This window comes from Equus caballus, chromosome 5 (assembly GCF_041296265.1).
Source record: "Equus caballus isolate H_3958 breed thoroughbred chromosome 5, TB-T2T, whole genome shotgun sequence".
In the NCBI taxonomy this organism is placed as follows: Eukaryota; Metazoa; Chordata; class Mammalia; order Perissodactyla; family Equidae; genus Equus; species Equus caballus.
In genome coordinates this window covers 22,127,501-22,152,159 of record NC_091688.1, presented here as the reverse complement: position 1 = coordinate 22,152,159, position 24,659 = coordinate 22,127,501, and the positions used below count along the sequence as shown (strand labels likewise).

The 24,659-nt window shown below is 44.0% G+C and overlaps 1 protein-coding gene and 1 long non-coding RNA gene across 12 annotated transcripts in view; one reads left to right on the top strand and one right to left on the bottom strand.

Moving 5' to 3' along the window:
• The window catches only part of LOC111773473 (uncharacterized), a 168,286-nt gene extending 160,885 nt beyond the window's left edge, over positions 1–7,401 (bottom strand). For 2 of the 3 annotated variants that reach the window (XR_011438502.1, XR_011438501.1), the window contains exon 1: positions 7,249–7,401. This is a non-coding gene — a long non-coding RNA (uncharacterized lncRNA). The remainder of the gene's footprint in view (positions 1–7,248) is intronic. The other variant, XR_011438503.1, reaches the window with a different exon arrangement.
• PROX1 (prospero homeobox 1) overlaps positions 2,004–24,659 on the top strand; it is a 56,655-nt gene continuing 33,999 nt past the window's right edge. Inside the window, exons 1-4 of one of the 9 annotated variants that reach the window (XM_070266692.1) lie at positions 6,887–7,366; positions 7,497–7,602; positions 15,226–17,017; positions 23,884–23,991. In XM_070266692.1, the coding sequence (XP_070122793.1) occupies positions 15,293–17,017; positions 23,884–23,991 (1,833 nt within the window). In that variant the 5' untranslated portion in view covers positions 6,887–7,366; positions 7,497–7,602; positions 15,226–15,292. Of the gene's footprint in view, positions 2,342–6,869; positions 7,367–7,496; positions 7,603–7,783; positions 8,182–8,234; positions 8,431–10,764; positions 10,826–15,225; positions 17,020–23,883; positions 23,992–24,659 lie in introns of those variants that run through there. The other 8 variants (XM_070266689.1, XM_070266695.1, XM_070266694.1 and 5 more) reach the window with 8 other exon arrangements.

Genomic DNA, 24,659 nt, shown 5'->3' with positions numbered 1-24,659 from the left:
TCCTCAGAAATACACGTGATTACTTATCTCAAGCCTTCCGAGGTACCAGCAAAATGCCTTTCTTGGGATGTTTAATTAGCCACTCACAGCTTTCTCCAGTTCTAAAATTGTCAGCCTTCTTGATCTGTTCTCTGCTGGTTCAGTCTATTCCGTTTCTCTGGCTTTCTTCCCCTCACACTACCGCAGAGTCGCTGGCACCTTCTCCCCATCCTTCCTTCCCTTCTCACAGCTGTCTTAGGCTGGGCTCTCCCTTCACTACCTTGTCGTGTGCTTCTATTCACTGGTTTGAACATAATTTTATTTTATGAAGGGCTGTATTTTACATAGATTTGGGGGAGTTGTTCATTCAGACATGTAAAAACATATGACTGATGACATACGTGTTTGTTTTAGTTTTACTTAGGAACATTGACCTTTTTTTGTCCTTCTTGTTGTTCCCTCCTTGAATAGAACTTTTTGTCCTGTGGTTTCATTGGTCTGATGGGTGGCTTCTGTAGAAAGGTTTGCCATCTATAAAGCAGGGAAGGCGAAAGGACCAAAAACAGAAAGAAAAAAGCAGACTTCAGATTGGTAAACGCCTCTGTCTGCCAGTGGGCCTGATGGATGGCTCTAGGCCCAAGAGCACAGGGCCTAGGTTCCAAACATGCACCAGTTCTATTTTTATGGCCTAAAAGGTGGGAGGTGAGCATATAAATGCCCAAAGTCACAACTATGATGAGCCAAAAAGTGCATACTTGTACATATCAAATGACAATCCAGTTGCCTTCACCAAAATATTGGGGGGAGGCCACCTGTTTAGGAGTACAGGTCTGCACAAATAAGCACACGTTTGTAGACAAAATAGGGTGCAATTATTGAGCACTCAGGTGCTGAGCAATTTTACTTGCGAAAAAAAAGTCTCTCAACAACTTTTTGAGTTGGATATTTTCCCCACTTCACAGATGAGCAGAACTGAGGCTCAAATAGACAGATTAACACACCCAAGGTCACAGAATCACTAACTGGCTGGGCAGTAATTGGAAACCCAGTATGACTCCCAGATTCCCAGGCTCTCCCTTGATTGCCTAGCTGGGGTGGGCCCAGGTATCTTTATTTTTTAAAAGTCCCCTTGGTGCTTCTTGAGGATTAGCCAGGTCTTGGGAACCGGTTCTCCACTTCAAACCATCCCGCTAACCCTGTCACCACTCAGTCTTGCCTCTGAACAGTCTTCTTCTCCACGTTGGAGAAAACGCTTAAAACATATTTAAATAGCAATTTCGAAAAACTATGCAGCATATGGATTTTTCCTTTTGATCTCAAAATGATGACAAACAGACACTTAGATACTTCATAAAAGAAATATTACCAGAAAAATTATAGAAATCTGGCTTTCAACTTTGTCTTGCTCTAATTTAAACAAAATGCAACTTTCCAGAGCGACTCTCCTCTCAAATAAATCTAAACTGGGAGCTTCCTTCTCTTTTCCCTCTATGCCTGGCCTACACCTATTTATTTCTACCCCGTTTGTCATCCTGAATAAAAGCAATGTAAGACAGACAGTAGGGCTAACTTAAGTCCTGTCATCAAAGCCCCTGAAAATAGAGCACCTCCTCCGAATTCACATCTTTGACTTGAAAGACCGAAGAAAGGGAAGCTGGGAGCAAGGGCCAAATATCCTTAGACCGACAAAAGAAAGGGGGTGGGCAGCAAGGGAGATTTCCAGCCCTTAAAAGGTCACCGCCCCTCTTTCGGTCCCTGGAGAGCCCCCCGCGCCCAGGTTAAGCGCGTCCCCCTGCTGTGGCTGCGCTGCCGCCGCGGCCCCCGCAGCAACAGGCGCACGGCGGGGAGGGGGCTGCGCGGGCCCGGCGGCGGCGGATCTTCCTCGGCCGCGTCGGACGTTCCCGGCTCCGCGCCGCGCGAGGAGCAGGTGGCTGCCCTCTGCGCCCGGCGCACGCTGAGCCCAGGCCGGCGGAGCAGGGCGCTAGCCCCGGGGGGGAGGCGAGGACCGCAGGGCCGGGCCGGACGGCCTGGACCCCCACGGGCCGCGCGAGCAGGAGGGGCGCGCCCTCCACCCCGAGCGCGGCGCCACCGCCGCAGCATCTCGCGCTCGCGCTCTCTGGGCCGAGAGGCCGCGACACCTAGCGCGGGGCCGAGGCGAGGAAGGAAGGGCTGGGCGGGAGGAGGAGACCGCGAGGAAGCCCCGCTCCCGCCGACTATCAGGAGAGGAGCCTCCCAGTCTTCCCTCCCAACCCGAAACTTTTCCACCGCACGCAGGCGTGTTCCTCGCAGGTTTCGGCGGCCCCAAGTCGCCAGCCGGGAGGAGGTTCGGCCAACCAACACGTCCCCCGGCACCCCGGCGGAGGTACACAGGCACACCGGCGGGGACTGGGCCTCTGGGGAGGGGGCTGAGGGCGTGCAGGCAGCAGGCGGCCCCACAGCCGAAAGGGACTCCCCGCGAGCGAGAACCAGTGCTTCCAAACCTGCGAAAGCTCGGAAGTGTAGCGGTGGCCAGAGGCTTTTGCGTAACTTTGCCCACTGCGCCCCCGCGTGCAGAGGCGTCCCCTCACACTCACGCCCTCACCCTTCCCCGCTCCCCTTCGGCTGCTGCCCGAGCCTGGCTTTGTATTTCAGCGACCGAGAAAGATATGCTAATCTGAGCCAAAGAGGGAGGGGTGTGAATTGCGTGAATTCCACTCCCTGGCACCCCCAGATACGGAGGGAGGGCGCCCTGTTCTCCCCGAAAGTGTCCCCTCAGCTTCCCTCTGCCCTTGAGTCTCCAGCTTCTTCACTACTGTGCACGAAGAAGATACAGCACACCCAGATCGAGGCGTATTTTTTTCTGAAATCACGACCTCTCCAAATCCTAGCCCTCAAAGAGCTGGGTGGGGTTGGGGAAAGGCAAGGTATTTCGGGGGGCAACAGCACCCCTCGGAAGGCGCGCCCGCGGCCTGGCGGCGCCTCGCCGAGCTCAGCGCGGCCGGGCGGAGTGGCTGGATTATGTAAGTAACAGCCCTCCATGTGCTCACCGCCATCTGTTAATATCTTGATATTGGAAAGTTCGGTGCCTGAGGCAAAGCCAGGGTTGGCGGCGCAGAGCTCCCAGCCTACTCCTTTCTACTCCAGGGCAGGGAACGTATCTCCCTTTGATTGTTTTCGCCTACTTGCATAAAATCAAGTAGTAGTGTACCCCTTCAATCACTGACAACCAGCCCCTTCTCCCCGCGGGTGTGTGTTTGTGGGACAAGAGCGATTTTCTTCGAGGTCACTTTATTGTAATGAATCCTTTCGATGAATTTATATGTTTTATGACAATTCTAGGCTTCTTTATGCCTTGTGGTGGACCCTTACTTGAGGGTGGGGACTTTATTATTTTAAAAAATTATTTTTTCTGCCAGCACCCCTGGCCCCCAATTCTTGTAAGGGTTATATTTCAACTTTTGGAGTGATTCGCTTCTGTTTACTTTGAAAGCTGTTGGTTAAACAAACATCACTCAGAAAGGCTTCTAAGCAGTGGGGTTCCCAGGAGAGAACCGACGCAGCTGCTACTTGCTACTGATCTTGTGGCATTTCACTTTTCCCCCCCATTCAGAACAAATCCAGGTTGGGCTTGGCGTCACACTGGGCACAGGGGATGAGAGAGAGAGAGACAGAATGGCGATCAGTGGCCTCTAGACAGCCTGAAGCAGGCCGGCCTGCACCCTGGAGCTGGTTTTTGTGTCTTTCTCTTCCCCTCTTCAGGGTGGTGGTGGTGGTGGATGGTGGACTGGGGTTATGCGTGTGTCCAGGCAGGATCTCCAGCATCCTCCCCCTGAAATCCACGCCCACGCTTGTCTCCTCACTGGATCTGGTTGAAATTCCCAGAATTGGTTTGTTTAGGATCCGATGATGGCTGTTTGTAAGATTTTTACATTAAGAATATGCAGTCTTCCCTCCTACCCCCACCTAACGGCTTAAGAAAAAACAGGAGGGGGAAAATACACCGAGGAAACATCAAGGCGAAGTGTGTTTAACCCAGAACCAGATGCATAAGTGATAACTGCAAGAGTTTAACTAAGAACGCACAGATCACCCTTTAAACAAATTAGTCAATGCAGCCTGCAAGGATGGGGTTTGTTGGAAGACCGATCAGAACTTCAGTTAAATTTCAAGTTATTGGGGTTGTGTTGGCAATGGGGCGAGGAAGGGACTGACCCTTGGCTTGGCCACTGGTTTCAGAGATGGAGCCAGTATCTAGGCGACTTCTCGTCTCCTGGCTGACTGATCGCTTCTCCCCTATCAGAAAACAAACCCCGAGTAGCCCAAGATAGGGGGCTTGGGCCTCACGCCTTGCTCCAGGGCGGCCCGAGACCCGAGAGAGAGCCACAGCTCTTGCAAGAGAGTTTGCCTGGAGCCTAGGCTGTATGTCGCCCCGACAGTAGGGGACAGGACAGGGCTCCGCGTACTCAGTTCGTGGTGCTGGGCTGCGGACCGAGCTCGCCCGCCCGCCCAACGTCGCGCGCGCTCCTATTTCAACAAGCCGCTCCTGCGCCCTAATGCGGGCTGCGAACTGCCGCGGCAGAGCGTGGCGAGCCGCGAGCCTCCGCCGCCGAGACTGGGGGTGGGGGAGCTTCCTTGTTTGCCAAGCGGGTTACCCCGACTTCGACTCGGGCCTGCCTTTCCCCGGGAGTGATAAAGGACTTATTGGGGCTCGCAGGGAACTTTTCCCGCCGCCAGTTCCCGGGCATAGTCTATGCAAAACGTGCATCTGAGCGCTAGGTGCAACTGACATAAACTTGTGGGCTAAAGTTCAAGCCATTTCCTTCCAGAGTCTGAGTCTTTTCTCTCTCTCAGCTTCCTTTTTTCTTCCCCCTTCTCCCCCTCCTCCTTCCCTGCCCTCCTCCCTTTTAAATGTCAAAGTGAGCAGATGGTTTTAAGGTGTGGAGGGCATATATCCTTTACTTCTACCAGTTTATTTGTGGGCTGCCGGCTAACATATGTACAAACTGGGATGCTTAAAGAAAATAATAGGACGAAAAAGGAGGAAGTAGCCCTGATCCTTTCACAGAACCCAAATTTCCCCGCTCGGTACACCCGCTTACCTCGAAAGACCCAACCAATAGAAGCATTATTCCATCCTGCTTCTGATGGGCACGTTGACAGATTATTTTTGTTCCCAGCCTAAACTGTCACATCTCGATTAGAACACTTGATACCATAGCCGATCATTGGAAGTGTGAGTGGTGTGTTTGCGCGCGTCTATGTTGTTCTGTAATGGGGTGGAGGGAGTGTCTGGGGGCGGCGAAAGCTGAGAAGTGGAGACTGGGGATGCTCATGCGAGTCCCTTTTCTTATCCTCGACACCTAACCTGGCCAGCCTGATTTTTTTCTTCTTTTTAATGTTTGAATTCTGCGCCAAAAGTTTCCTACAGGGTATAGACTGGGGCATATTATCATCGCTATTCTTATTTAAAGAGAAGACTTCTTCACAGGTTGATGAATTCGGGGCTGCAACTGTAAATGTCCTAGGAAAGGTGTGTGTGAGTGTATTGCAGAAGACACGGTGGTAGTGGCCGGCCAGTGTACTTGTAACACACCTCGTAAACACCCTGTTGTCACGACGCAACATGATTCAACCTTTGATCTGATGAAATTCGAGGGGCACGCGAAAAATACTTGTCCCCATCCTACCTAAAAAATGAATGCCTAATCCACTATGTATGAATATTTCTGCCTCGCAGCCCTTGCACGCCCTAGCTTTTACAGGATCTTTAAGTCATAAACGCCGTGGCTTTATTAAAAGCCGTTTACTGTGCCCGGCGAAAGAAACGTTCTAGCTGCGGCTGGAAGCTCTTTAGCATTTGTAACTTGCAAACCTCAAGGAGCTCTTTAAGAGCCACATTATTTAAAGAAATCTTGCTGGTTATTTTTCATCCAAGAAATGTCAAACCAAAGTGAATTTTCTACGGCTTTACATGGAAGCCCGAAATTCAGAGGTTTGAAATTTCTTACCTAATAAACTTTAAAGTTTGTTACCCAGGCGTCGAAACTGTGTAAATCCTGCATGAACCCTCTCTCTTTGGTCATTCTGGGGTGAGTGAGTGAAAGGTAATGGCGAGGTAGTTAGTAACATTTTTTTTAAAAAAGGCTGCTGTACCTACAACCCAAATAACGTTGTTAGAGGTAACCAAGGACAAGCATTCCTCTTCCTAATAATTTTGACGGGAAGTTGACTGGGACTCAGCCAATACTGGTCTTCTAATACCAGATAGATGCAGCGGAGCCAGTGTGAAACCTCTAGCACCCATTCTTTTAATCCCAGACCTACCTGTATTTTATTGTCCACCTCCCCTTTAAAAGAAAGCAAGGGTGACCTGTATTCTCGATAACACCTATGATCATTTTTAAAGTGGAATGATTTGAGGATCCCCACTCCCTCCTCCTATACCACCCCACCCCTAAAGCCCCCACTTTTTCCCCAGTATACTTTTCCATGCCTTCCTTCACTCAAGTCCGAGGAGCGCTCACTCGCTCGGCCACTGGGCGAACTCGATCAGCTGTATCTGGGAAACGAAGGAAGAAAAAAAAAAAAGGACCTGCGTCCTGAAAGAGCGAGTGTGAGCCGAGCGCCGCTCGCGCCGTCGCCCGCTTTGCATAGTGCCCGCAGATGGCTCGCTCGGGCCCCGGCGCGGCGATCCAGTCGCCCCAAAGCAGTGGCTGGGCGGGGGTGGGGGTGGGGGCCGGGGATGGAGGCGGGGGAGGGGGAGCGCGAGGCCCCTCTCCCCTCCTCTCTTCCCAGCCCCTCACCCCCACCCCTTTTATATTTTTTTTTCCTCCCAAGTTCTCTTGCCTCGCTATCCCCCCTTGAATCCGAAGGCGCCTCGCGATTGGGTGCTGGGGCCGGGTACGTCAGTCAGACTGTGACGTGCAGTCTTCCTGTTTCCTTCAGCTGTGTCTTAAAGTAAATCTTGTTGTGGAGCGGAGCCCTCAGCTGAGGGAGCGCTCTGAAATAATACACCATTGCAGCCGGGGAAAGCAGAGCGGCGCAAAAGAGCTCTCGCCGGGTCCGCCTGCTCCCTCTCCGCTTCGCTCCTCTTAGCTCCTCTTCTCTTCTTTCCTCCTCTCCTCTCTTCTCTTCTGCTCTCTTCTCTTCTCCTCTTTTCTCCTCTCTTCTCTTCTCCTCTCTTTTCTTCGCTTTTCCTCTCTCTCCTCTCCTTTCTCCTCCCCACCCTCCTCTCTCTCTCCCCTCTCCCTCTCCCACTCGCCCCGCTCGCTCGCTCCCGCACAGACTCACCGTCCCTTGTCCAATTATCATATTCATCACCCGCAAGATATCACCGTGTGTGTGCGCGCGCGTGTTTTCCTCTCTCTGCCGGCAAAAAAAGGCTCGGTCCCACTGCTCTCTGCACCGCGTAAGTATCTTCTCCCCCTCGCGAGTCCCCTCCCCTTTTCCAGAAGCACTTGTCCTGGCTTGTTCTTGAATGAGAAGAAAAGAAAAGAGACTCCCATTACTCATCCCCGTGTAAACATTTTTTTTTCCAGGAGAAAATGGTGTTATTTAAATGAATCATAATAAAATAGCCTCTAAACAGTTTCTAAGCAGGAGCCTCAGTGGAACTCTGCGCTCCGCTCCTCCCAGTTCCTAAGAGTAAGTGATCCGCTTGGCTTTTATTTCTCTCTTTCCTGCTGCTGGCTGGGGGTGGTGTTGGCGATGGGGGACAGGCTGTTATTGCTGGACTTGCCGCTGATCTTGTCACCTTTTGTGTACTGTTTCTGGGGTGTGAGGAGGCGTTTGCTTCCTTTCCTTCTTTCCCCTGCCCTCTCTTCTTAGGAGAGAGGACCGCCCGCGAGGGGACTGGGTCGCTTTTTGTTCGTCTGGATCCCCGCTTTCCGCCAAGCCTCATCCTTCCCATCTCCCCGGGTTAAAACTCCTGGGCTAGCCCCCTCGTCCTTTCTCTTTGTCTTGTTTATTATAGCTGCCTTTCTTCCAGGCTCTTCCAATTTGCTTGTCATTTGCATACCTTTCACTTCTCCTTTTTAACCCCAGCAGAGGGCCAGGGAGTGGGGAGAGGGAGGAGGGGGGCGCTCTATTACTTTCCTCTCAAAACGCTGTCGAAGCCGAAATGTTGAAATCGGGGTTGGAGCGCTGGAGAGATGGTCCCAGGAAAGGAGCGCGGCGCCCTTCTCCTGAGCTCCAAGGAACCGGGGCTAGGTCAAGTTGAGGGGGGTAAGGCGGCCCCGGGAGCCTCAGGGGGTCGTGCGGTGGGGGGATTGGGGCGCGAGCGCCGCGAGAGGACGGAAGGATCGCGGTCCGGTGGGGGGTAGGGGCTGTTCTTGGACAGCGGATATGCGAGGCGAAGACTCTTTACAGTCACCGCTGGCTGTGTGTGGTGTCGGGTTGCTTCGATCTTGTCTTTTCTGGGTGGTACCTACAGTTTTGCCCAGTTCGGAGGGCTGGGGAGGGAAGAGAGGAGAGGTGAGAGTAATTGTTACTGCGAAGAATAGTGAGGAGGGCGGGAAGAGCTGCTGTCTTGACTGAACAGGCGAGGAGGGGGACGCCGGGGGGGGGGGGGGGGGCGGGGTTGCGGGGGAGACATCACCCAAAGTCCAGTTTAGCAAGTTGTTGGTTCTTCTGGTGTGCCAGCCAGTTACTCTTCTTGCTGAAGTTGAGCGTTGGTGGAGAGTGTGGATTGGGGTGGGGGGCGGGGAGGTCAAGGGGGAGCAGCTTCCAGGAGACTCATAAGTCTCCAGCCTCTTCTTGGCTTCTTGGGAAGTTGGGGGTCCTCAAGGCAGGTGGAGAGAAGGTCTAGGAGGAGGCGTTGGGCGACAGTCTTAAATAACCCAAGGAGGCAGGTTGGAGTGTGAAACTGCTGTTCTTGGCAATACAGAACCCTACTCCGCCTCGGGGAAGGCTGGGCACTCACCTGCTTGTTTTTATTTTTCCAAGAAGGTCTGTGTTGTCTCCTTGAACTTATAAAAACAGGGCAAGCACAGAGTGGCCTTCTCGCAAAGTCAAGGCTAGAAGTCTCTTTTCTTGTTCTCTCTCTCTCCTCCCACCTATACCATCTCTTACAAAAAAAATCATTTCCTTTCCTAAACCGGGTAGGCAGAGGTCTCTTAGCAGAGTGCGCATGGGCAGGGCCTGACAGGTGTGTTGTGTCAAGAAAGACAGGTGCAAATTTCCTCTGTGTCTGTGTGTGTCTGTACAGTTCCAGACCGCAATGCGTGCTCCAGGGTTGTAGAGGTTTATGAATTTATGGTTGCCCTGGATAATAGGATTGTCTAGGCTAATGGGAACTGGGCTGTTATTAGGTTTTGAGCCCTGCCATGTGAGTTCTTTGGTTGGGGGTGGGGGATAAATTGTTATGTGTTTGTTTATTTTTCTTAAGGATGTTGGCAGGCTGCTGCTGAGGCTGTCTCAGGCTCCTGTCTGAGGTGGCTCAAAGTACCCCCACTTCAGGCAGCAGGTGGAGGGAGATTGACCTTCCTTTTGCTTCTCTCCAGTTTATGCTTCTCTCCCAGGTCCACGGTGTTGGGGGTGGTGAGAACCGTCTTTTGTGTGTGTGTGTGTGTGTGTTTTGGACAGCCATGGGTGGTACGTGTAACTGCCAAGAATACCAAAGTCAGTTTGAAAGTGTTACTGTTGTTAAAGCTTATCTTTTTAGCGTGCTTTCTCCCTGCCCAGAAAGAATAGGCATGTGCATAAACTCTTTCAAGTCATATGTTAAATACTCTCATAAAGTAGAATGAGCCTGTCATTGTACCAGACATGTGCCAGATGTCCTAGTTATTACTTTGATGGAGAAGGAAAATCTCAAGTACGTGCGAGGTAACTGTGCTTTTCTATTTGATGCAAGATGTGGGCAGTCAGTTCTATGAAGAGTTTCTTGCAAGAACTTCTGAGTATTTTCAAAATGAAATGGGCTGTGTGTGATGAGGAAGAAAAAGGGGGAGTATTCAGGTTGACCTGTCCATGCGCTACAGCATGGACATGTTTTTGTAAGGGTAAAATAGACCCGGGGAAGGACTCTGGCTTCATGTGTGAGGGAAGAGTTTGAGAATTCAGTGTAAGCACGGTGTCTGGATTCTTAAAACTTGACCTTTTAAATTTGTCTTTAAACAGGCTACTTCTTGAGTTGCATAGAATTAGGTTAGATGGTGAATGGCCTTTGTTGGTTGGTTTTGTTGCTTTGGGGATGATCATTGTTTTATGAAAATGAGATAGTGTGTGTCATTTATTCTTTAGACTTAAACATCAAAGTCCCTCCCGCCAATCGTCTCCTTGGATGCTTTTGAAGTTCTTTCATAATTAAAATGTCATCTATGGATATGTTCATTTGCTTTATTTGTAGTAGGGGTTATCTGTGCTTGGCACTTATTGATATTTTTAAGTGTCCATTATGCAGAATTCTATTTAGTTTAATCACCACCTTGTGGGAAAAAAAGTCATGCATACATAACATGCATCTTTGTTCTCACTTTATTCATTTCCTAGCATCATCCCTCTTTAAGTAGCGCTTGTAATCTTAAAACATAAGCTAGCTGCCAGGCTTGCTCTTTATTTGTTCAAAGTGCAAGTACATCTTTTTTCATGAATTTCTTGTATCGTTTTAGAGATTGTCTTGCATTTGCAACTGCTAACAGAAGGAATTTTTAGGTTCGGGCTTAACATGAGAAATTATAAAATGTTACTGATTTTATAATATGAAGATGGATTGTGCATGATATGTTATTATTGGATTCTAATTAAGTATTTGTGTAAATTGGAAAGGACACATGCATAAGGAATTTCTCAAACCTTATTACCTAGTGTATTCTAAAGCTTCAAACGACATTTACAGTATTTCGGTTTTCTACAAAAAGAAAAAAGTGTAAGTGTTTTTTCTTGAGATTATTTCTGTCTCTTTTATTTGTTAATTTGGTGAATTGTTACTTTTTAAATAAGTAGAAATGAATATTTTAGGCATGTCTCAGAAAATGTTCTGTGTTCATTTCGCGGGTGAAAAATGTATGGGATTTTTGATAGGATGGAGGAATTTTAAATGAAATGGTTATGACTTGAGACCTTCATTATGATAAGAAATTTTAAAACCTAATATAAGATTTTGACAATACAATCTTAGCTCATTGAAGTATTACCTTATTCAAGTGGGTTCTTTAAAATAAACATCAAAGGCTTTCTTAACCTGATAGTAAGCTGAAACATCTCCAGAGGAAAAGTTGCTAATTAGCAGAAATGAACTCCTGAATACAGTGAAGGGGGCAGCTTAGTGATTTGGTTGGGGCGTGGAGAGGGGGTACCTCAATCAAATCATCTCACTTTTCCCCCTCGAATTACTGATTTCCACATGGATTTAAAAGGTTCTTTGTTAATGATATTCCATTTGAAATTTCATAACCCGAGTAGATTAGAGGCCCATCCCATTCACAGGTTGTTTTCTAAAAGAAGTAATGTGTAGGCTTGAGTAATTTTTTCAAATAATTTTATCAACAAAGACAGATAATCTAAATAATCCAAACAGGAAACCATGCCAGCCTTGCACTCCCCCATCTCATAAAAGATTTGTCTGAACTCTTTGGGTAATTACCATAATGAACACCCCTTTGTCCAGAATCTGGACTCCAGATAGACGTGTAAAAGTTGCAAATAACTTCTTTATTAAAGTAGAGCACTTAAGCACTTTCTCCTTCCCACTGCGGTGTTCTTTGAAATTCTTCACTGCAAATTCTTTCCTACTAACATTAAGTGAATAGCTTCCTTAGGCTTCTCCATATTAAAATATCTGACATTCTTCAGATAATTCAGAATTTAATAAAGAATCTTTTGGAGTAGTTAAAATCTGACTTGATCACACCTGGATATTTGTTCTTATCTTTTGCTGGGACGAGCCTACTATGTTAAGATATCCATTGTATAGGAATTATTAAAGCATTTGTATAGTTAGGGGCCAAATGGTACAACAAAATATTTAATAATAAAAAATATTCTATATAGATTTTCATATTATTTAAAGAGGCGTTTACAGGACTAGACTGTGTATCTGATCAATAATACATTGGGGTTCAGATTCTACATCAGTATTTTTTGGCATACTTGCTGATATTCATGTTCACCAGCGCTGATCAAAAGGCTTTCTATTGCCTGGTTAAACTCAAAATTAATGTTAAAATTAAAACATGATAATCAATAATGACTATAGTTGAAACATTACTGTTTAGTACATATGTTGAGAAATAAAGGCATTTAAAAAAATCCTAATGGACAGGATGATATCAGTGTTAAAGTCATTCCACAACATTGTCTAAATTCTGAATTGGGAAATCACAGAGGCACCTTTGAAAATGTTTTCAAGTGATTTAATTTACATTATGATCATTTAACAATGCATTTTCTTATGTGCTAAATGTGTTCACATATGTATCTTGTTTTGGAACATAATGCTAATAAAGTACTGTATCAACCAGTTATAATTATTTAATCTTGCCTATAGCCTCCAGGGGTATGGTCCCGATGTGTACCACTGTTATACTTTTATTCCCAAGTTTAGATCTAGGCTATGTGGAGAGAGATATTTATTCGTGCCTATTAATATAATGCCTTGTCTTGCTGGATTATATAATTTTTCCTATTTTTCCCATTTGTTTTGTCCTGTCTATGTGTCAGCTGGACATTTTACAACAAGACCTAAAAGTATTTAAATTCTCTTAGCCCAAACCAAAAACAAATCATGATTTAGTCTAAAAATGCTGACCAGTTGAAAGAGAATTGCAAAGATCAGCTTAATTTGTAAATTTGGAGGAAGTTACAGGATATTTTGTTCTTAAAAGACCCAACAAGCATGTTTAGTTCACACTTACTCTCCACTGAAGATGAAAGTATCGTTTCTTTCCACCTTAGGAAGAGCGCAGCCCTCCTCTTGGCTCAGGCATGAGGCAGGGATGCAGCTGTTGGTACCTAGGCTAGATGAGAGGAAGTGCAGTTGACGCAGAGGTAAATGGCAGCTGGGAAAGGAAGGATGCCTGGGGATGACCTTGTGCTCATCTCTTACACCAGTGTGTCATTTCTGAGCCTCTGTTACAGAAATGGTCTTCCCATAGCAGAGAATGGTAGGAGAAAATCGAGATTGGGTGTTAAGATGAACAGGGGAAGGAAAAAATACCTTGGAAAGTTTGTTCAGCATTTTGATTGGAGATCCATGTGCTTTTCAGGTGATGTTAAATAGAAAAGGATTTGCACACAAAAAGAAATGAGGTAAAATTTTAAAATAATGGCAATGAATTCTATTTTTGGAAAGCTGATATACGCACAAAATGTCCTCCTTGCAAAGATCTCTCGCCCCCAATTTGCAGGTCTTTCTGAGCTTTGAAATAATTCATCCTCTCTCTTCTGTCTCAGTCTCTCCTTTTTCTTTCTCTCACCTGACAGCTACACCTGATTTATCAGATCTAGTGTGTTAGTGAAATATTTGCATTTTCGTATCCCTGAAACCAGTTTTATTATTAATGTGTGAGGGGTCGCAATCATTGTGAATTTGATTTTGAACCCTCTATTGAAGTTATTAAGATCTATTTCCATTCCAAGTTCAGGAAATTTTATCCTCAGGCATACAAAAAGTATTTTATCCTCAAGCATACAAAAAATATGTAAAGAGGCATCATATTGTTTTCATACTCTTTTAAAAATGTTGTATCTTTGTGTAGAAACCAGGAGCATGATGAAATCTTTGTCGCTTAAAAAAAAATATGTTACCATCTAAGCATTGAGCATTTTCTTGATTTTTACAGGTTATTTCATGCTGAAATTATGCCTATTTGCATGGATAGTCATTCTTTAAAACTAGCCACAGATGCAGTCCTAGGGAGCACGTAGATGTTTTTACAGGTGAACCGAAAGAGATGGGAGCTGTTCCAAGCACACTGCACGCTGCCTTTGGCAATAGACCCTGTTATTGTGAAGATGTGCTCTGTTAAGCAAACGTGAAGTTTAATATTAGATAAACCCTGTGTGAAAAAAATATTTTCATTTTCTTCATAACATGTTAATTGTAAGCAAAATGATGTCACATCTTATATTTATCCAAAATTTGGGCTTAGCATCACTAGTTAATAAGTCACAAAATATGGCAAGTGCCTTTTATAAAATGCAAGGAAGGATGTTCTCTTTTTACATTGTGTTCCCAAGAAACAATGGAAGTTCATATGCAGAGAAGGTATTTCCCTTTCTCACGTATTTCATTGATGTTTTTTCTTTCTTTTTTATTTATCTTCTCTCAGTCTTTTTTTTTCCTTTACTTTGGCATAAAAAATAAGATTCACAAATGGTGTATGTTAAAGAGTGTTAGGCATTGGAAGTATTATTTTGGCAGATTTTAGCAAAAGAAAACTAGTACTGAAGATGTATTTAATCCTTGCCTAACTCAATAATTTATTGTTCCACATATTGATTTCTAAAATGTGACAACGTCCTTCTTTTGCAATGAGTCACACTTTATAATAATTTGTCATCAAAAAGACATCATGAAAATTTATAAATATTCTCATACTTACATTAAAATAGAGCAACAGATACCATCTTCAAATGTGATTTTACTACTAAAAATGCATATCTATGCTAAATAAGCAGACTTGTAAAATGAGTATTTGTGCATTTATTTCAATGTTAAATTGGCCATTTATGTTGGAAAGATGTTGATGGGGATGTTCTCCTTCCAATTTCACATATGACAAAAATATTTTAAAATTCAGTGATAAAGGGTGTGTGTTAAATATTTACATTTATTTTAGTCTTTTTTCTCTAGTAGCATTAAAACCACAATAATTTTAATGCAGAAATGGAATTTTTCATCCAAATTTCATGCAGCCTCAAAATTTAACCTTATTTCTTAAGTATAGATCACTTTCATCTTCTTTTGTAATATGAATCTCAACGCCCAAAATTTAATCAATTGGTTGTCAGAGGCTGTGTTCTTATAATCTACTGTTTCTTCTGAAGATAAACAGTATCATTTTAGGCATTTGTGAAAGAGAATCATATTACTGGTGCTTAAGCAGTTTTTGCTTTTTTTTTTTAATCTTAATCCATCTTAAACCAGTGGAGCAGAAATATTTAAAAATGTTTCATTTCAAGCAGAGTGCATAATAAATTGCAATAATTGTAATGTGCCATAAATCCCAGAGCCTATGCATTTTGCATTTGATTCAGGATTGAGGTCAGGAAATTTGGAGAAATTTAAAGAAAATGATTCATCAGTCCTTTTGTTCTGTTGGCCAGGGTCCCGGGATTCTTGAGCTGTGCCCAGCTGACGAGCTTTTGAAGATGGCACAATAACTGTCCAGTGATGCCTGACCATGACAGCACAGCCCTCTTAAGCCGGCAAACCAAGAGGAGAAGAGTTGACATTGGAGTGAAAAGGACGGTAGGGACAGCATCTGCATTTTTTGCTAAGGCAAGAGCAACGTTTTTTAGTGCCATGAATCCCCAAGGTTCCGAGCAGGATGTTGAGTATTCAGTGGTGCAGCATGCAGATGGGGAAAAGTCAAATGTACTCCGCAAGCTGCTGAAGAGGGCGAACTCGTATGAAGATGCCATGATGCCTTTTCCAGGAGCAACCATAATTTCCCAGCTGTTGAAAAATAACATGAACAAAAATGGTGGCACGGAGCCCAGTTTCCAAGCCAGCGGTCTCTCTAGTACAGGCTCCGAAGTACATCAGGAGGATATATGCAGCAACTCTTCAAGAGACAGCCCCCCTGAGTGTCTTTCCCCTTTTGGCAGGCCTACTATGAGCCAGTTTGATATGGATCGCTTATGTGACGAGCACCTGAGAGCAAAGCGCGCCCGGGTTGAGAATATAATTCGGGGTATGAGCCATTCCCCCAGTGTGGCATTAAGGGGCAATGAAAATGAAAGAGAGATGGCCCCGCAGTCTGTGAGTCCCCGAGAAAGTTACAGAGAAAACAAACGCAAGCAAAAGCTGCCCCAGCAGCAGCAACAGAGTTTCCAGCAGCTGGTTTCAGCCCGAAAAGAACAGAAGCGAGAGGAGCGCCGACAGCTGAAACAGCAGCTGGAGGACATGCAGAAACAGCTGCGCCAGCTGCAGGAAAAGTTCTACCAAATCTATGACAGCACTGATTCTGAAAATGATGAAGATGGTAACCTGTCTGAAGACAGCATGCGCTCGGAGATCCTGGAGGCAAGGGCCCAGGACTCCGTGGGGAGGTCAGATAATGAGATGTGCGAGCTAGACCCGGGACAGTTCATTGACCGAGCTCGAGCCCTGATCAGGGAGCAGGAAATGGCTGAAAACAAGCCGAAGCGAGAAGGCAGCAACAAAGAAAGAGACCACGGGCCAAACTCCTTACAGCCAGAAGGCAAACATTTGGCCGAGACCTTGAAACAAGAACTGAACACTGCCATGTCGCAAGTTGTGGACACTGTGGTCAAAGTCTTTTCGGCCAAACCCTCCCGCCAGGTTCCTCAGGTCTTCCCACCTCTCCAGATCCCCCAGGCCAGATTTGCAGTCAATGGGGAAAACCACAATTTCCACACCGCCAACCAGCGCCTGCAGTGCTTTGGCGACGTCATCATTCCGAACCCCCTGGACACCTTTGGCAATGTGCAGTTGCCCACTTCCACAGACCAGACGGAAGCACTGCCCCTGGTTGTCCGCAAAAACTCAGCTGACCAGTCTGCCTCCGGCCCTCCCGCTGGCGGCCACCACCAGCCCCTGCACCAGTCGCCTCTCTCTGCCACCGCAGGCTTCACCACGTCCACGTTCCGCCACCCCTTCCCCCTCCCCTTGATGGCCTACCCATTTCAGAGTCCATTAGGTGCTCCCTCCGGCTCCTTCTCGGGAAAAGACAGAGCCTCTCCTGAATCCTTAGACTTAACTAGGGAGACGACAAGTCTGAGGACCAAGATGTCATCCCACCACCTGAGCCACCATCCTTGTTCACCAGCACACCCGCCCAGCACCGCAGAAGGGCTCTCTTTGTCTCTCATCAAGTCCGAGTGTGGCGATCTTCAAGACATGTCTGAAATCTCACCGTATTCGGGAAGTGCAATATCCTTTTATTCTCCCCTCAAGCAAAACAAAACAAAACAAAAAAGGCTTCCCAAAAGATCAGGTTTACACAATATATAGAGTAACGTAGATGAGTATCTTCTTAAGAATGGCAATCTTTCCTACTATTCAGAGGAATGGGCTTTTTGTCAGCACGCGTGTGGCGCTTCTGATTGCACAAAAACTTCACAGGAAACCCACAACTTTGCAACTTTCACAAGTTGTTAATTTCCTCAGAGAGCTGGTCTTGAATATGTGCTTCTTTAGCAGTGTTTTTTTCTGCTGTTCTTCATAGTTATCTTCTTATCCTTTGTTTTTTAAAGGGTAGATTCAGAGATGGAAAAAAAACTCACTGTAATATTGAATTCTGTCAGATATATATTTTTAAAGATGGTAAGTTTTATAATGGAGTAAAGGGAAAAGTCAGTTTTCAGATCCCTAAGATTCCGTAAGAAGAATTCTCCCTTTAAACTGCCTGTAAGGCCCCTGGTCCATTTAGAGAAGGCCTGATTAAAGCTTATGCAGGGCGCTTTACTGGTGGGAGGCTGCGGTGGGGCAGACATGGAGGTGGGTGGGAGTTAGGTTCTCTCTTTACTCTTTAAGTGAGACATGGTTTTTTTAAAGGAAATATACAGGTACTGATTTATTCAGACGGCATCGGTCTCTCTCTCGTTCACCCAAGGTCTGTTCTTTGGGTCTGGTGCAGCTGCCTCTATGCATGATTAACCTCTGTTCAGCCATACACAGAAATCTTTTGTCCTAACATACACAAAGCAAATTATTTTGGAAAGCGAGAGAGCACAATTAAATATAAAACTCAGCTGTATTCGACTTAAAAAAATGGCTCTTTTTGTGACTCTTTTATATTTTGAATCTGACTTTTATGTACAGATGCTGCTTATATTTTTTATTAGACCTGTCCTGAACCCTAGCTATTTTTAACTGATTTTTCCCCCCTCTGTAAACTGGCCCTTTCAGTAAATTTTTAAAAATCTTGTGGTCGTTGGTGTTTTGGGGTAGTGGGATAGTAGCATTCGGGGACAGGTAGAGGCGTGTTTCTTTTGTAATAAATCGCCAGATGGATATAAAATTTAGCAATTAAGTTGGCTGTTGCTAAATTGAGGATTTTGAGCAATCGTCTTGATGACTAGAGATTGACATTTTAGTATCTAAACCCACTCCAGAGGCTGCCACGTAAGTGCAAAGTCCCAGCGATGGTGGAAATGTGTTTTCCTAGGTAGCAAAGGTCATCCTTCTAGCCAGCTCTCAGGATCATAGTGAAGATTTCTGATGAGGTGAATGGGAGATGTCTCACCAGTATGAGACAAGAATGAGACCTACTCGGGCAGTTAAACAGAGTTTCTTTCCATAGTGAGGAAGAAAATAATGTCGTGAGAGAAAGAAAGAGAAAGATGTTGAGGACTTAGATATAGAAATAGAAATTGCGTCTTGGTTTGGTTGCGGATTTAACTTCTACCTTTCAACAATCTAAAATTTAACGCACCAGTCATAAATCAAAGCTGGGCCACCCTCTCTGCCTTACACATTATAAGCAGGCAATAAACACTGGTCAGAACGATTGGAATATAGCTGTTGGTGATGAGAAAGACAAAGTGAGAAGACGCAATAGCTTGAATGATTTTTCACCCTTTGCAGGAAGAGCATCTTCTGAGGTTCATACCAAGCTAGTGTCCAGGGCTAGTCACCCTTGCTCCTCAGAGATCCCTTACTTCATTTTGAAGCCAGTAGTAGTGATGGTGGATTGGTTCTCTCTCTCACACACACACACACTCACAGAAGAAAAGAGCATGTCTAGTTTGGTGGATATTTGAAGCCAGCTTTCCTAAGGACTAAGTCCATTCTAAACTCTTAAACTCAAGATCCAATTTATGTTTTTTTTAGAATTGATTAGACTTTTCATTGTGACCAAATAATTATGCCTTTGCTTTTCTTTTTTAAAGTAGGTTCGATCTTCTGGGGAAAAAAGCTTTTAGATTGCTTTAAGTGTTGGCTATGCTCACCCTCTCACCCTCTCTAAATCCTCTGAGGAATTTTGAGGATTTGAATTGAAAGAAGTTCCTTTTATTTCTATACGTATCAAAGGCTTTAAAGAGAATATAGTTGCTTCTTCTTCAGATGAGTAACTTCTCTCTTCTACCAATATATCTCTCCTACCTGCTAATGAACAGTGATGGTTTGGAAACACCTGTGTTCATATGAAATGTTAGTTACTTGCATCTGGAGTTGTTTCTTCCTTGTAGCTAAATGATTTTGGCCTCTTACTACAATTAATGATTACATTTCCCACCTCTGGGCTTCTGTCTTCTATTTATTTCTCTTTCCCCTCTACTACATTGTACTTTTAGTCATTTATCTCATAGATATACTATTTCTCAGGAAGAAGATATAGACAAGTAACCTTTTCTATAGTCCACAGAATTCTAAAGCGTGTGAGGATCTGAGTGTTTATTGGGAGACTGGATCCACTTTTCTCCTCTCTCCATCCTTGTATGGCAGTGAATTCTTCCCTTGATTTACCTAATGGTGTTTAGGCAAAATTCTCAAGCTTTTAGTTTAAAGAAATCGCTGGGAGTCACAGTGAGTGATGTCTTACTTCAGTTTTAGGCATCCAAGGCCATATTTGAACATGTTGTACAGTTCCTAGAAAAGAGCAATAGAAATGAATAGAAATGGGATGAAATGGTACCACTATGTTTGTCGTTATTATGTTTTTACTTTTGGTTCATGGCTTTCCAAATAGTAATGAATAATTTAATTCTTAAGGAACGATTCTTTCCTACTCCAAAGGGCATCCTGTTTCTTTGAACAAAGTAGCCAAGATCAGAGCTATTAAGAATACCAGCTTATCAGATAAATCCATTCTAAGTTCAGCCTGTTAAGCATATATGTTCTATAGAATAGAGCACACCACCTCCTTATACCTTCTACTAGGAGAGAAATAGTGAATGTATCCATGTTAAGCTGAATGTCAGTGCACCTGCTCCAAAAGCTCGTCTTAGATATAAAAAGTGTGTTCAGTATCTTTGCAAATGAATCTATTTAATCAAATATTAAGTTTTATTCAAATTCCAAAAGAAACAGCCAGCCAATTGTTTGTCTTCATGATGTTCCTTGTCATTCATCCTCTTTGCATCTCAAGAAAAATAGCCTTGGTTAGGCCTCAGACATTTGCATGCACCCAATTAAAGCACAAGAATAGTATTATAGGCGGTTAAGACGCGCAGGTGAAGAAGCCCAGCCTGTTCTCTGTGACAGCCAGCTTTCCCTGCTCCACTTTTAGGGAGAATGTTAAAAATACTTGAAGTTTATAGAGGAATATTGCTTAGTAACTTGAAATTAAAATCCAACTGGAAAACACAGATTAAAAATTAATTTCTAAAATGTGAGATAATCCATAGAAGTTGATCTTGCACATTTTTAGAAGTCTTATGGGGCCATAGTAATTCTATTAGCTATATTAACTAATAGGGAAACATGTATATTAAAGACTGAAAGACTCCTGGTTCCTACCATGCCCCAAATTATGAAACAAGTAAATTTTTAAAACAATTTCCATCAACTACACATGCCGCCAGTTACACTGAACTTGTTAAAGGGGCGACAGCTTGCTCTGTCACTATCATTAAATGAGAGAGTTTAGATCCTGTCTCCCCATTTAAGGTTTCTAGGGGGCAAGCCTCTTAGAAACAGCAAATCAGAGCATAAGGAGAAGGCTATGCTTTGGGTTTCAAAGTATTGTAGAAAATGTGGGTAAGTGGTCCTAATCCATTTGGTTGGAACTGCAGCTTGTGAAATCTCCAGCCACAATTCAGAGTTCAAATGGAAAAAAAGAATTTTCTTCCTCCAGCCTCCACCACCTATTATTCTTCCGTCCGCCTTTTTGCTGCCCCCGCTGCTGCTCCGCTGCTGCTGCCTAGGTAAGGTTATATTGTGCTTGGTAAACAGACAACACTTGGAGTCTCAGGTTGTTTGAACACTGCTTTAGGTTCAGCTGCAGTACCCTCCTTCTCTGATCTTTTATGTTCCCCAGCAGATGTCTTTCATTAATTTATGGATTTATCATCTTTTCTTTTTTTTCTTCTTCTTTTTCTTTCTTTCTTTTTTTTTTTTTTTACACCTGGCAGCTGTCTCAAGTTTCAGCAGTTATTGTCTATTTTGCATTACACATAGAATTGAATGTCATCTGTCTTCACAAAGCTATGGCTAAGAGAATTGAGGCAAAGCCGCATGAGCTGCCGGGACAGATCTTGTTTGCGTTCCATCCCCCCTCACCCACCCCCCTGTACCTCCTTAATATTTATTTGTGCTCATTTTCTTTCCTGGCCTTGAATGGAGCTTAGCTCGTGTTCGGTACAGCTGTATGTTTACTGAATCTATTCCATCATGAGTCATTGTGCGTGTGTAAGTATCCTGGAAACAGCTAGTGCTTTCTTGGAAGAACAGTTGCTTTTCAGCACAAGCACTTAAAAGGGAAATTAACCAATTGGTCAGTTCAGATTTATTTTGAGGAGAAAAAAAAGGATTATCTAACTGTTGACTTTTAAATGTTTCATTAGCTATTTTTAATAGTTTATTAGAAACATATATTTTATGGGGATTTTATCTTAATTACACGATGAGCAAGAGATAAAGATTTATTCTGTGTTCCATTTCAACGGATCAATTCCAAGTATTACCAACAGGAAATGTTTTAAAGCAAAAATGAACTTGAGAAATTCAAATTAGAATAATTTTTTGATGAAATAAAAAGCCTCTACTTCCTGATCAAGTAAGACGGCTAGTTTTCTTTGTCTTTTAAATAAAAAGAACGAAAACATCTTACCCTTACTTAAATGTGTTGGAAAGCTTCAGGAAGTTTTGGTAGCTCTGTTACTCTCTGAGGACCACAGCAAAACAACTGGTTTTACATGAGACCAAATTTTAAAAGATTTGTGACTTTTCCCCCAACTAATAATTAAATGTGCAAGGTTGTTTTAATGTAGCCATCTGAAAGAAAAGATTAGAACCCAGATCTGAGAATGTTTGGCGAAGTTTGGACTTGCCTAAAACTCTTATCACGAGGCAATAGGAGACAGCTTGCAACTATTATTTCACTTATCCATTTGGACAGATGGTCCTGAAGTGTGCCCGACTCCTTTAGTCTTCTCTATCGGTCTAATGGAGGTTACTGGAGGGTCTTTCAGCTCTTTCCTTGGCACAGGAAGTATGTCAGTCATAAATTATCGTCTTTGTAATCATTAAGGATCCAAACAAAAACACAAGTTCAGTTAAGCCGCTTTGGCTTACACATGTAAAATCAAAATTTCTTTCTTCACTGTTTATCTTCAGTGGGAAAAAAAAAAAAGCACAATATTTAACTTTTCTAGTTACAGACCAAGGTGATCTTTTAAAAATTTGCATGATGTTAAAGGGAATGCTAATTGATCATATTCTCAGCAGAATATTTGGTTAAACATGCTGTTATACGTAGTCAAGAGCTTATCAATATTAATTTGATTATGCTTCTCTGGTAGCTTTCTGGTTTCCCTCTGTTCCTAAGATTGGTCACGCTGTGCCTGATGGAGGCCATTGGAAACCTTTACCTTTCCTAAATAGCTGTGCTTATTTGACCTTTCTTCATAAGGTGTGGAATTTTTGTTGGGCAGCAAAGTGTGTGTGTATGTGCGTGCAATGCACATGCGTGCACACATGCATACATATGCACATATTTTCTTTTCTTTTCTTTTCTTATTTTTCCCGGACTCTCTTTTAAGAGAAAATCCTTAGAGAAGCTTCTAGGAAGGACCCTTAATTGACCTTGTGGGGGACCACATTGATTTTCTCCACGTGCATCTTCATTTCTGATAAATTATAAAGCCATTAATTTGCTGAGGAAATGGCAGGGCCAGGCTGCGGCACAGATGTGACCAGAGCCATCCCAGCTCCGAGTCTGCTGAGGAGTGCCAAGAATCTGGGGGAGAATCAGGAAGCCTGGATTGTTATGGTTAGCCTCACATTCTCTTGGGAACTGTTTTAGTTGCTGCTGTTTACAGATCTAAAAGGTAATGATGTTTCCAGATAAATAGGCCTTCTTATTTTGGGTAAGTGGCCATTTATTGATCTGCTAACCCACGTTTATTGATTTGTTAGCCTCAACCACGGTGCCACTCTCAAAGGAGTTAACTATAAATCCAGGAGAGGCAAATTGTATTTGGTTTTGGATCGTTGCTTTAACAAAAGGGACACCCCCTCCCTGCCCTCTCTCTGCCAAAATTACCCCTCCCAAGTTTTAGCTATTATTTAAAAGGAAACAATTAAAAAGATATAATAATAAGATAGGAAGAAAGTGAGTCAAGATGCTGCATTAGCTTAGCACTAAAAGGTAAGTTGTGAAGCTTGCCTAACAGTGTTCAAAATAATGCATTTTATATTTTCACGTACATTAGTACAATAATTTGATGTAAACTGCAGAGCATAGAGAGATGAACAAACAACTGTAATTGTGAAGAAGAAAAAACTCTCATGATAAGAGTTGTGCAGTACGTGTTGGTGCGTTTGTCTCCTTAGCAACAAGTGAACGTATAGATAGGACCTCATACAAGGGGTATATTTTGCCCTCCTCACCATGAAGTAGCCAAGATTCTGCAACTAAATTGTGCATCCTCACCATTACATTTGGCAGTTTCTGACAGGCAGTGGTCATTTTGAGCAAGCAGCAGCAAGTTAGCAAAGGATTCAATCCAAGGCCAGCACCATTTACCTTCCAGAATTCCCACGGCTGCTTGGTGGGCCTCCAGACTCTTGAGGGGAGGGATGGTGGGTCCTTGTGTTCAAAGAAATGTTTTCCTTAACCAATTGCATCCTACATGCAGGAAGGATTGTCACCCAATCACTTGAAAAAAGCAAAGCTCATGTTCTTTTATACCCGTTATCCCAGCTCCAATATGCTGAAGACCTACTTCTCCGATGTAAAGGTAGGGACATTTTGAATGATTCATTTCTTCATTTTCCATGCATGTGGTAGTGAGTTGAAGGCCTGGAAGTTAATGGAGATGAGTGTGGAATCCGTTCGTTAATACACCTGTGTTGTAATTGATTTAATGCACTTGTCCTTTTGTCTAAAGCTGTGCCAAGTAAAGATGCCTCTTGCGTCTCAAGACCAAAGGACTGGGATTAATAAATCGCATGGGTTTCCAGTGTAGTCCGGAAAACTTAGCCTCGGTCTTTATGTCTTAGTAACTCCTTGGAAGAAATTTCAGCTGCTATTGGAGGGATGTGCTTTAGAGAGTGTTTTTCCCCTCCCCTCAGCAACAGTCAACTGCTTGTGTTTTTGTTTCTGTTGGTTTCCCCATATTTGTGCTTATGAAAGCAAACTCTAGCACCTCTCTTTCCCCCTGTCGAAAAGGAGCGTACATTGAAATTCTCTATGCAGTAGCTGCTTAAAAACAAAAGTGATGATTGTCTCTTATTTACAACTTAATTTGTTGTTGATGTGGAGTACACTGAGCATAAGGAGAATGAATAAAGTGACAGATTCAGGACACATTATTCAAATGAGGATATGAAAGCTGTCGGCCTACAGCTGCAGCCTCCCTCATTCTACAGAATATGGGGACCTCCTGGTTCTGTGTGTGTGTGTGTG